Raw genomic sequence first — 12,290 nt, 5'->3', positions numbered from 1 at the left:
GGACCTGGTGGTGGTCTTGGGGATCCCCAACACACATTGACCAAGCCAAAAGCCTGAAAGTCACCTTCAAAGCTTCCTTTTCACTTCACATTCAAATGCTTTGACCATATCTTCTAAACACGTCTCAAATTATTTTTTCCTCTTCAACATCTTTGTCCTTTCTTTGATTCAGACCTTAATCACGTCTCACCTGTCTAAGGTAATATATTCTTGTGCCTGCCTTCAATCTTTACCTATTCCAGTCTGTCCTATACAGTGCCCCTTATTTTCACATTTTTGTGTATGTTTGTATGTATGTAAGTTGGGTGTGTATGCATACATATGTATATGTGTGTGTATTCTATTTATTATATATTATATTTATTATATTTATCTTTATATAAATATGTGTGGTTCTAGTCTGACCACATCACCCTCTGGACTTAAAATCATTCAAGGCCCTCTACTGCCTAAGGAATAATGTTAAACTTCTTAGCAGAGCATTAAAAGCTTTTTGTGATCTGTCCAACGTCTGTCTGTATAGGCTCCTGCCACTTCCCAACATATACTTTATACTATGGCTATATCAAAGCACTTGCAGTGCCTCAGACCAGCTCTTTTATGCATAAATGCCTATCCACTGTATTTTTCTTCTATTTGGATTACCAGTGTCTTTACCAGAGAGCAAATTATTATACATTGTTTAGAACTTTGTCCTGAATTTAGTCTTTTCTGTTCTTCTAGGTAGCTTGTAGCTCCTTCTACATTGTTTCTAGAGTGCTTCATGCATTCCATTTTTATCATATTGTATTTAAATTATTTGTTTTATTTCTCTGCTGTGTTTTTAGACTGGAATCCTTAAAAGCCAAGACAGAATCTTGTTTAATCTAGCACAGGGTCTGGCACTTAGTAGGTGGAGTCCATAATGTGCTTTCAAGAACCCAAAGTAATTTGTCTTCCAGTTGATGCTATGAAATGAGGGAAGGAAGGGATGAACTGGAAATATATATTTCCTCCTGAAACGTTTGGTTTCAGAGGGGCTTCCCTGGTGGCACAGTGGTTGAGAGTCCGCTTGCCGATGCAGGGGACACGCGTTCGTGCCCCGGTCCAGGAGGATCTCACGTGCCGCGGACCATGAGCCATGGCCGCTGAGCCTGCGCGTCCGGAGCCTGTGCTCCGCAACGGGAGAGGCCACAACAGTGAGAGGCCCGTGTACCACAAAAAAAAAAAAAAAAAAAAAGTTTGGTTTCAGAGAAGTTTACAGATTAAAATGAGAGTAAATAAGTTAACACATAGTTACTTATAAAAAATATATACATGAGGGTAAAAACAATGAAAAAATAATTCTTTGTAATCTGTTTTGTTGTATTGTGCAATAGAGCCTGACTGCATTTGTATTATTACTTTACATAGGTGGAAATGGATATTGTTGAAAAACTGGTAAAAATGATACCTTGTGAGCATGAAGATCTGCTGAATATCACCCTCCGACTTCTACTGAACCTATCCTTTGACACAGGACTGAGGAATAAGATGGTACAAGTTGGGCTGCTTCCCAAACTCACTGCACTCTTAGGTATGCTTTTTAAAAATTAACGATAGTGTTGCTTGGAATTTCCGACATCACTAGAAAATTTAAGTCTGTCTTGAAAAGTCTGCTGAAAAAAAATCATTGTGTATATGTTCTTTGATTGGGTACCTAAATATAAGCAGAATGAATGAAAAATGACCTGTGCTAGGATTTCCATGGTGGTATAGAATGAAATGGAATAGGAACTTTTAGCTGTTTGACTTCATTTACCCCTGTGAAAATGAAACCAGAGTGAAAATATAAAAATACTACTGTGGGAGCAAGAATGAAAAATTACTCTCTCTTCAGCATTTTTTTAAAAAGCAGGTATTGTTTAAGTTCTTATATTCTGCCATACCTTTAAAATACTCCTTACCAATATACAAATGTATGGAGCCTTTTTGTCATCAAGTAAAAAAGGGCATTTTTATATAGTGTCAGAAAATATTATATTGGAGGATTCAGTTTATACATTATTTTCTTTCAGCTATTAGCAAGATATCTATATAGTGAGGATGGATTCAAGAACTAACTCTTCTGTGCTCATACATAATGCTTCTCATGCATAATGCTTCTTAGCAAACTATGTAAAAATGCTTTTTGATCTGTTAAGTGTCTGTCTTCATAGGCACCTGCTACTCCCCAACATACACTTTATACTATGTCCATACTGATCCCCTTACTGTTCTCTAAACAAATTCTTTTATGCCTCAGTGCCTGTCCACCTGCTTTTTTCCTCCACCTGGAATGCCATTGCTTTTCTTAACGAGAAAGCAAAGTTTTACTCAGCTGTTAAGACTCTGTTTCTTTGTTTAGCACTGCAGCTTCATTCTTTTTTTTTTTTTGTAGCTTTCTCCATATATTCAAATATTTTTAAGCAGTGGAATAGTTGGAATGATTTAAAATTAAGTTTATTCTTAGCTATCTAATATCTGCGAATCCAGTCTAATTGACATCGTCATTTGTTTTTTACAATACTAGAAGTAAAATTTATTGAATGTTTACTGTGACAGTTATTTTGCTGTGTGCTCTGTTTACGTTATCTTATAGAATCCCCGTCTGAGATCTTTACCCAGGATTACACAGTTAGATAAAAGACAAAGCTCAAATTCAAACTCAGGTATATCTGCTGCCAAAGTTGGATTTATTAACTACTATAATAAACTACTATGTATAATAATATTAAGTTAACTATGATTAAGATAGGCAGCACTATAATTTAAAATTTCAGTTCTCCAAGTCCCCTTAAAAAAAGTTTTAAGGAAATTTATTTCTTACTTTTTTTCTCAGAAAAGGAAAACCTTTAGTCTGTTAGTCAGTCTAAGAACATTTGGTCCATTGGCCAGTCCACAAATATTACACAAGAGTTTTATTATGCATTTTAGAAGAAACTCTATTGAGGAGCACTTTCAAAAACTGCTTTTGGGGAACCAAAGAAATACTAATATCTAGTGAGGAAACAGGAAAACTTTAAAGTAAACTTGGTGGGCCTTGAATTTAATTTATGTGATCCTTTATTTATCATAAATCTAGCAGAATTATATATCGAATATCAGGTTAGATTCTTAGTGTATGAAGATGATAAGCTAAAGTCCTTGTCCTGAAGCAATTCATAGTCTATTTGGTTTGTTCAGTATCCAGTCACCTACTTTAATGAAACAAATAATTTAAAAGAGATTTTGGGGAAATTACTCATAGGGTACTCATTTCATATTTTGTTAACAAGTAGTAAATTTTGGCATATAAGATATTCAATACAAAAAATATTTCTTTCATCTCTCCTAGAGTTCATTTCTTGTGTCAGACTGTCTTATTAGAATTGTCACTTTTTCCTTTTAAACATGTCACGTTGGGCAAGTTACCCAAACTCTGATTTGATTTCCTCATCTGTAAAATGAAGATAATAATTATAACCAACTTAAGTTATTTTGAAAATTAAATGAGCTATTGCATGAACGTGCTTAGACAGTACCTGACATATAGTATTTTCTTAATAAGTGTTAGCTATAATCATTTTTATTACTAACATCATCATCATTATCATTTAATGTGAAGTGGATGTTCTGTAAGTGTTGCTGACTTACCTTTCTCTGAGCACAGATATCCTTCTTATAGATATTAAATCGCTGTTAACAAACAAGGTAGCTTATTTATTTTTACTTCCCTGTGATATACGTGCAGTTTAATTCAGTTTAAGTCAGTAAAATGTTGCTAATCTGCTATGGCAGAGCATAATGCTAAGCACTGTAGAGAAATATTTTTCAATCTGTAGGTATATTGGAACTCAAAAGAGAGAATGTTTCCACATTGATACTTCATACATAAAGTGCCATTTGAGATGGACATTGACAGATTTGTCTTTTTAACAAGGTGATATTTACAAAGGAAGGAAGAATAGAGGCTGTAGAAAATATTTCAGATAAAATGATCAATATTACCTAAGGCATAGATGGCGCTAGGCCAGTATGAGGAACAATAACTAAGAAAATAGTGGGAGATAAGTTTGAAAAAATGGGTTCGTATGCTTATGTGGCATTATGAAGTTTAAGGCTGTGCTAAGTGTTATACTTAATATAGTTGATGATAGTAATCATTGCAGGTTTTTGAGCTAGTTGGGCCATAATCAGAGTATTGCCCTAGGGAAATTAATCTGGCATCATTCTACTGGATGCACTAAAACTAGAGTCCAAAGAAGAGAACAATAGCATGTTGTGTTAGCAGGACAAGAAGTAAAGAAAACCTGAATTAAGGAAGATGTGGTATGTCAGGTATGAGGCAAAAGGAAAGGGCAAAAGAGACATGTCATAGGTAGACTTAATATGACATGGCTGCTGTTTGGATATGGATAATGGTAAAGAATTCATAAAAACTCAATGCCTGTTAGAATGTTAGTGCCAGGAACAGAAATAGAGAAGTGTAAAGGAAGTAATTTGAGGACATCAGTGATGGATTTAGTTTGAGATATGTTGGAGACATCTTAGACAAAGATGTTCAGTAAGCAGATGGAAACATAGGTCTAGAGCTCAGGAGAGGTAGGAGTTAAAAAAAGAGAAACTTGTCCAATAGATGAGTAAAACTGGAAATCGGAAACCACTAAGTGAGCTATAACAGTCAGAGAAATATGATTATTTTTCAACAGATACATTAAAAAACAGTTAAATTTAGGCTGTTCCTGAGAAGCAGTGATGTTCTTGGAATTTTCATGCAGTAGAGAAATGAAGAAACTGAGTAGGAAGAGCAACTGAAAACTTTTTACTTCCTTTTCACTCATTCTTTCAAAGTCATGCTTTATTATTTTCTTTGAAATATTATGAATTCCTAGGGCATCAGATTTTGCTACACTAGGGAGAGTAAAGAGCTAGTATTATTCTAACCTTACATTACATAGGTAGGAATGGATGAGATCTTAAAAGTTTCCACCTCTGTTCTTAGCTGATCTGTAAAAACTGATTGAAAGCAAAATAATTCAGTTGACATGTTTATGGTTAGCTTGCCTTAGTAACTTCCTGGCTTATCTTTCTATAGCAAGTAAAAGATGATGACTAAGTAGCATTCCTCATGAAAATATACACAAAAATTTTCGTGGAGAATAAATTAAAAAAAAGAAAAGATATTGTGATTTGAATAATTGTTAAAAGTAAAGAGGAAGTTGGTAACGGCTCGGCTCTTATGCCATGTGAGGAACGAATATTCATTTATAAACTCATGAAAACTTTTCATCTATCTGAGAGCTACTAAGTTGACTCTAAAATCATTCCTGTTTAGGTAAAGATTTAGTATGTCATACTCTTTTTTCCCCCCTCTCTTTTGTTGCCCACAAGCCATTGAATTTAAGCAGTTTGTTTTTTCAAATGTTCATTTTTCTTTTTTTAAACATCTTTATTGGGGTATAACTGCTTTATAATGTTGTGTTAGTTTCTGCTTTATAACAAAGTGAATCAGCTATACATATACATATATCCCCATATCTCTTGCCTCCTGTGTGTCCCTCCCATCCTCCCTATCCCACCCCTCTAGGTGGTCACAAAGCACCGAACTGATCTCCCTGTGCTATGCGGCTGCTTCCCATTAGCTATATATTTTACGTTTGGTAGTATATAGATGTCCATGCCACTCTCTTACTTTGTCACAGCTTACCTTTCCCCCTCACCATATACTCAAGGCCATTCTCTAGTAGGTCTGTGTCTTTATTCCTGTCTTACCCCTAGGTCCTTCAGAACCACTTTTTTTTTTTTAATTCCACATATATGTGTTAGCATACAGTATTTGTTTTTCTCATTCTGACTTACTTCACTCTGTATGACAGACTCTAGGTCCATCCACCTCACTGCAAATAACTCAATTTCATTTCTTTTTATGGCCCAGTAATATTCCATTGTATATGTGTACCACATCTTCTTTATGCATTCATCTGTTGATGGACACCTAGGTTGCTTCCATGTCCGGGCTATTGTAAATTGAGCTGCAGTGAACATTGTGGTACATGACTCTTTTTGAATTATGGTTTTCTCAGCGTATATGCCCAGTAGTGGGATTGCTGGGTCATATGGTAGTTCTATTTTTAGTTTTTTAAGGAACCTCCATACTGTTTTCCATAGTGGTTGTATCAATTTACATTCCCACCAACAGCACAGGAGGGTTCTCTTTTCTCCACACCCTCTCCAGCATTTATTGTTTATAGATTTATTTGATGATGGTCATTCTGACTGGTATGAGGTGTGAGGTGATACCTCACCGTAGTTTTGATTTGCATTTCTTTAATGATTAGTGATGTAGAGCGTCCTTTCATGTGTTTGTTGGCAATCTGTGTATCTTCTTTAGAGAAATGTCTATTTAGGTCTTCTGCCCATTTTTCGATTGGGTTGTTTGTTTTTCTGATACTGAGCTGCATGAGCTGCTTGTAAATTTTGGAGATTAATCCTTTGTCAGTTGCTTCATTTGCAAATATTTTCTCCCATTCTGAGGGTTGTCTTTTCATCTTGTTTATGGTTTCCTTTGCTGTGCAGAAGCTTTTAAGTTTCATTAGGTCTCATCTGTTTATTTTTGTTTTTATTTCCATTCCTCTAGGAGGTGGATTAAAAAGGACCTTGCTGTGATTTATGTCATAGAGTGTTCTGCCTATGTTTTCCTCTAAGAGTTTTATAGTGTCTGGCCTTATATTTAGGTCTTTAATCCATTTTGAGTTTATTTTTGTGTATGGTGTTAGGGAGTGTTCTAGCTTCATTCTTTCACATGTAGCTGTCCAGTTTTCCCAGCACCACTATTGCAGAGGCTGTCTTTTTTCCATTGTACATTCTTGCCTTCTTTATCAAAAATAAGGTGACTATATGTGTGTGGGTTTATCTCTGGGCTTTCTATCCTGTTCCATTGATCTATATTTCTGTTTTTGTGCCAGTACCATACTCTATTGATTACTGTAGCTTTGTAGTATAGTCTGAAGTCTGGGAGCCTTATTCCTCCAGTTCCATTTTTCTTTCTCAAGATTGCTGTGGCTATTCGGGGTCTGTTGTGTTTCCATACAAATTGTGAAATTTTTTGCTCTAGTTCTGTGAAAAATGCCATTGGTAGTTTGATAGGGATTGCATTGAATCTGTAGATTGCTTTGGGTAGTATAGTCATTTTCACAATGTTGATTCTTCCAATCCAAGAACGTGCTATATTTTTCCATCTATTTGTGTCATCTTTAATTTCTTTCACAGTGTCTTATAGTTTTCTGCATACAGGTCTTTTGTCTCCTTAGATCGGTTTATTCTTAGGTGTTTTATTCTTTTTGTTGCAATGGTGAATGGGAGTGTTTCCTTCATTTCTCTTTCAGAGTTTTCATCCTTATTGTATAAGAACGCAAGAAATTTCTGTTCATTAATTTTGTATCCTACTACTTTACCAAATTCATTGATTAGCTCTAGTAGTTTTCTGATAGCATCTTTAGGATTCTCTATGTATAGTATCATGTCATCTGCAAATAGTGACAGCTTTACATCTTCTTTTCTGATTTGGATTCCTTTTATTTCTTTTTCTTCTCTGATTGCTGTGGCTAAAACTTCCAAAACTATGTTGAATAATAGTGGTGAGAGTGGCCAACCTTGTCTTGTTCCTGATCTTAGTGGGAATGGTTTCAGTTTTTCACCATTGAGAATGATGTTGGCTGTGGGTTTGTCATATATTGCCTTTATTATGTTGAGGTAAGTTCCTTCTATGCCTACTTTCTCTAGGGTTTTTATCATAAATGGGTGTTGAATTTTTTCAAAAGCTTTTTCTGCATCTGTTGAGGTCATATGGTTTTTCTCCTTCAATTTGTTAATATGGTGTATCACATTGATTGATTTGCATATATTAAAGAATCCTTGCATTCCTGGGATAAACCCCAGTTGATCATGGTGTATGATCCTTTTAATGTGCTGTTGGATTCTGTTCGCTAGTATTTTGTTGAGGATTTTTGCATCTATTTTCATCAGTGATATTGGCCTGTAGTTTTCTTTCTTTGTGACATCTTTATCTGGTTTTGGTATCTGGGTGATGGTGGCCTTGTAGAATGAGATTGGGAGTGTTCCTCCCTCTGCTATATTTTGGAAGAGTTTGAGGATAGGTGTTAGCTCTTGTCTAAATGTTTGATAGAATTCACCTGTGAAGCCCTCTGGTCCTGGGCTTTTGTTTGCTGGAAGACTTTTAATCACAGTCTCAATTTCAGTGCTTCTGATTGGTCTGTTTATATTTTCTGTTTCTTTGTGTTTCAGTCTCAGAAGATTGTGCTTTTCTAGGATTTGTCCATTTCTTCCAGGTTGTCCATTTTATTGGCATATAGTTGATTGTAGTAATCTCTCATGATCCTTTGTATTTCTGCAGTGTCAGTTGTTACTTCTTTTTCATTTCTAATTCTGTTGATTTGAGTCTTCTCCCTATTTTCTTGATGAGTCTGGCTAATGGTTTATCAATTTTGTTTATCTTCTCAAAGAACCAGCTTTTAGTTTTATTCATCTTGCTATCAAATGTTTATATGTTTTTTGCTTGATAACTTTATTTCCTCCTTTGCCTTCCACTTACAAATCATGGAAGCAATGACAGTCATGTGTAGTAAACAAAAGAGAATATCTTCTGATATTCCAGGATTAAGGAAAGGGAGAAAACGTACATACTGAAGAGAAATTAAAATATACTAGAACAGTGCCTTCCAACTTCTATAAAATGCTTCAAAATGTCTACACATGTTCAGAATACGTACAAGTATTTCACATGCTTTTTATTTAATTATTTAATGCCACTGTTATTTTCAGTTGTTTTTCATTTAAATTATGGGTTAAATAAGCTTATGTAGGCCCTTCCTTTGTGTTTTTGTTTGTTTTTGGTTTTTTTGGGGGGTACGAAGGCCTCTCACTGTTGTGGCCTCTCCCGTTGCGGAGCACAGGCTCCAGATGCGCAGGCCCAGTGGCCATGGCTCACGGGCCCACCTGCTCTGCGGCATGTGGGATCTTCCCGGACCGGGGCACGAACCCATGTCCCCTGCATCGGCAGGCAGACTCCCAACCACTGCGCCACCAGGGAAGCCCTGTAGGCCCTTTTATAAGATGAGCCTATGGGGGAAAAAAATCTTCCAAATTCCAAGTAACTGATTCTGTATGAACTTTTGGAACATAACCATTTTGTAAACTTCAGAATTGTTACTATTTTATTAAGTCCTCAAAATAGCCCTTTTATCCATCACTTCCCAGAAAAACGTATTTATTAAATGTATTAGTCAGGAGGACAAGCCTATGATTATTAATAAATAACCCTAATATCTCAGTAGCTTAAAATAGAAAAGTTTTATTTTTTGCTCATATTTATATCCACTATAAGTAAGTAGAAACTGCTGGTTCATGTTAGTATCAGTCAAGGACCCACTAACAAAGCCTCCAGGTCACTGTGGCATCGGGGAAGGGAAAACAGAGAAAATGGATAATTGCAAACTTAAAGGCTTCCACTTTGAAGTAACAAATATCATTTTTGTTTACATTTCCATTGATAAAGCAAATCACATAGCCGTGTAGAACTTTAAGTGGGGTAGGCAAATGCCTGGAAGGATTAGAAGTGGAACATTGGTAAGCATGCAGCCTAATGATCCTGAAAGATATTTAAAAATTTTTCTGAATTTTAGCTGGGTTTCCAGGATTACCAGAATCTCTTAAAGAGTATATCCTGAGACATTACTGCAAATATTACCGTATGTAGTATACCTTGCCACTGTAGTGGCACAGAGCACTTTGAATAAAAGCTAGAATTCTGGAGCCAGACTATATTGAATATTGGCTTTATCAGTTACTAGCTATGTGATATTGTACAAATTACTTAACCCATATGTCAGTTTTCTCATCTCCGGTATGTAGATAATAATGGTACATATTAATAGGGAAGGGTTAAATGATATAATGCAGTAAATATTAGTGAATATAAAAATATTATAAGTGAAATTAATGTAAATATATGTAGAACACAAATAATTGTTATCCAGAAATGGGTCTTTTTTGATAAGTATGTTTTCCAGGCTTAAATCATTAAGGGTATTTAATCATTTTGTATTTAAAAATTGATTACATTGTTCTTAAATATTTTCTTAAGTTTACCTTAATACATAAACATAATTTAAATTTTTATTGAGAAGCAGTATAATGTTGTAGGGGTTAAAACCGTGGGGTTTGGAGCCAGAGTGCCTGTCTCAAGTGCTATATAAGTAATTGCTATTTTTTTCATTATCATTGATTCAAATTTGTAATTCTGAAGATAATTTATTATACAGGGCTGTAAATATTACTATGCTCAAGTACTTCCCTTTGCTAAATGGCCCCAGAATGCTATGTATTTTTAATTTTTATATACAGTTTTTCTGTTTTCCTCACTTGTCCTTGGCTGTCACTTCTCATTTCTTTTGTACCAGCAGCAATTCCATGGCAGCAATTTTCCTTTCCTCTAATGATATATTTCTAATCTCCTGTGGTCTTGGAAACCGACAACTGAACTTATTTGAAATGTGTATTTTGTTAAAAATGAAATTCCAAATGAATGCCCAAAGGGTTCTCTTCCTAGTAACATTTATTGCATGGACCTTGTAACATTTCTTTTGACTGAAGAACCTATTTTGTTTGATTGTACTCTTTGCTGTGTTCAGAGAAATTATATGTAGTGTATACTAAATGATTTCCTGATAAGTGATTAATAGAATGGTTTTTTTTACATTTGTTAATGTATATGTTTTATGTGCGGAAAATTAAATCAACTCCTAACACAATAAACTAAACTTCTCAATTGAGTAGTTCAAGATATATTTAATATCTCTCATTTTTGGCCACTACAATTATATAGAAATTGGAATTATAGAGAGCATAGATTTTAAAGGCATAGGAAATAATTCATCTAGAGCAGTGCCTTTCAAATATCTTTTACCCCAGACTATAGTATTATGTTGTACATTGCAACCCAGTACTCACATGTGTATGTGATGTATATGTATGTGTATGTATGTGTGTATATTAATATACACTATATTTTGTGATATATATTACACACTGTTTTAATATATGTAATTTTTTAAACGTTCATGAAGCAGTATTTTGCCATTTCTATGTGCAATGCACTATATTTTCTATTTTTTCTATTCTTTTTAAATTCTACTTATGACTTAATCATTGATTTTATGTCCTCTGATTTGATGTTCAGTTAGAAAACTGAAATAGGAGAAGTGATTAGACATATTTTCCTTCAAATCTTCAGAAATATCACTGTCTCTTTTGGATTTTTAATGTGTTGAACAGTAGATAATCTAAATTATCTAGGTTACTCCTTGGCTAGTACTTGGAATGATTCCGTGGAATTGAAATTTTTTTTGAAAGGGAAAAAAAAACCTTCTGTAAATCAAATATTTAAAGAATTTGAGGTACATTCTCTTCACTGTAGTTATGGAGAAGGAATTAAAGAGCATATAGTTTATAATATGACTGGTCAGTTTGCTTTTTTCATTAGATAAAAATTCTTTGTTCATTATATGTTCACGTTGACAAATGACTGTCTGAATTTAAAATTACCCATTTATATATAGAAATCAATTTTTAAAAGATGCAAAAAATGTAGAAGCACTTTTGTAGAGCTATACATCTGGTAGAACTTTTCAGAAGTGATTTTTAAGGGATGCTGTTTCAACTGGAAATGCTATCAGATATTAAGTAGGTTTTCTTTATTATTATTTGGGGACCCCATAACTGAAAAATCTTTTTATACTTAATAATAAATTATTTTAACTAGAGTATAATGAATCATGAATATTTCAGGCTCTAATAAAGCTGTGCTATATGAACATTTAATCCCCTTCCCTTGTGTCCTGAAACATTTAACTAGTACATTGCGACCCCTGCTGTTGTGAGAATTGCCAAATAACTGGAAAAAAAATATGTACTTGAGGAAGGTTTTGTGATTTGAATAATTATTAAAGGTAAAGAAGTTATGTTATAGCTCAGCTCTTTTGCCATGTGAGGCTCTGAACAGAACCAAATATTGTAGTTCAACAGAACTAAAAATTATATTGATATTGTTTTATCATATGAGTATTTCATTTAGAAATTTTGAATTTAGCTTTTTCCTTTGACATCAGGAACACATAAAGGGATTAATAAGGAATTTTAGAAATCATCATTTAAAATGTTCTTTCTCAACTTATCCTGAAATTAATTTGCTTGAATAGTTTTGATCTTTTCCTAGGCATAGAGAAAGAAGGCAT

At 34.3% G+C, this 12,290-nt stretch overlaps 1 protein-coding gene across 3 annotated transcripts in view; it reads left to right on the top strand.

The window, feature by feature from the left end:
* Positions 1-12,290, top strand: part of KIFAP3 (kinesin associated protein 3) — a 149,067-nt gene that overhangs the window by 58,424 nt on the left and 78,353 nt on the right. For all 3 annotated transcript variants that reach the window (XM_082658295.1, XM_082658294.1, XM_082658296.1), the window contains exon 10: positions 1,393-1,555. In XM_082658295.1, the coding sequence (XP_082514421.1) occupies positions 1,393-1,555 (163 nt within the window). The remainder of the gene's footprint in view (positions 1-1,392; positions 1,556-12,290) is intronic.

The sequence above is a fragment of the Grampus griseus genome (assembly GCF_964374135.1).
Source record: "Grampus griseus genome assembly, chromosome: 1".
Taxonomy (NCBI): Eukaryota; Metazoa; Chordata; class Mammalia; order Artiodactyla; family Delphinidae; genus Grampus; species Grampus griseus.
Note: the sequence above shows the minus strand (reverse complement) of the source record. Positions and strands in the feature narration are given on the sequence as shown.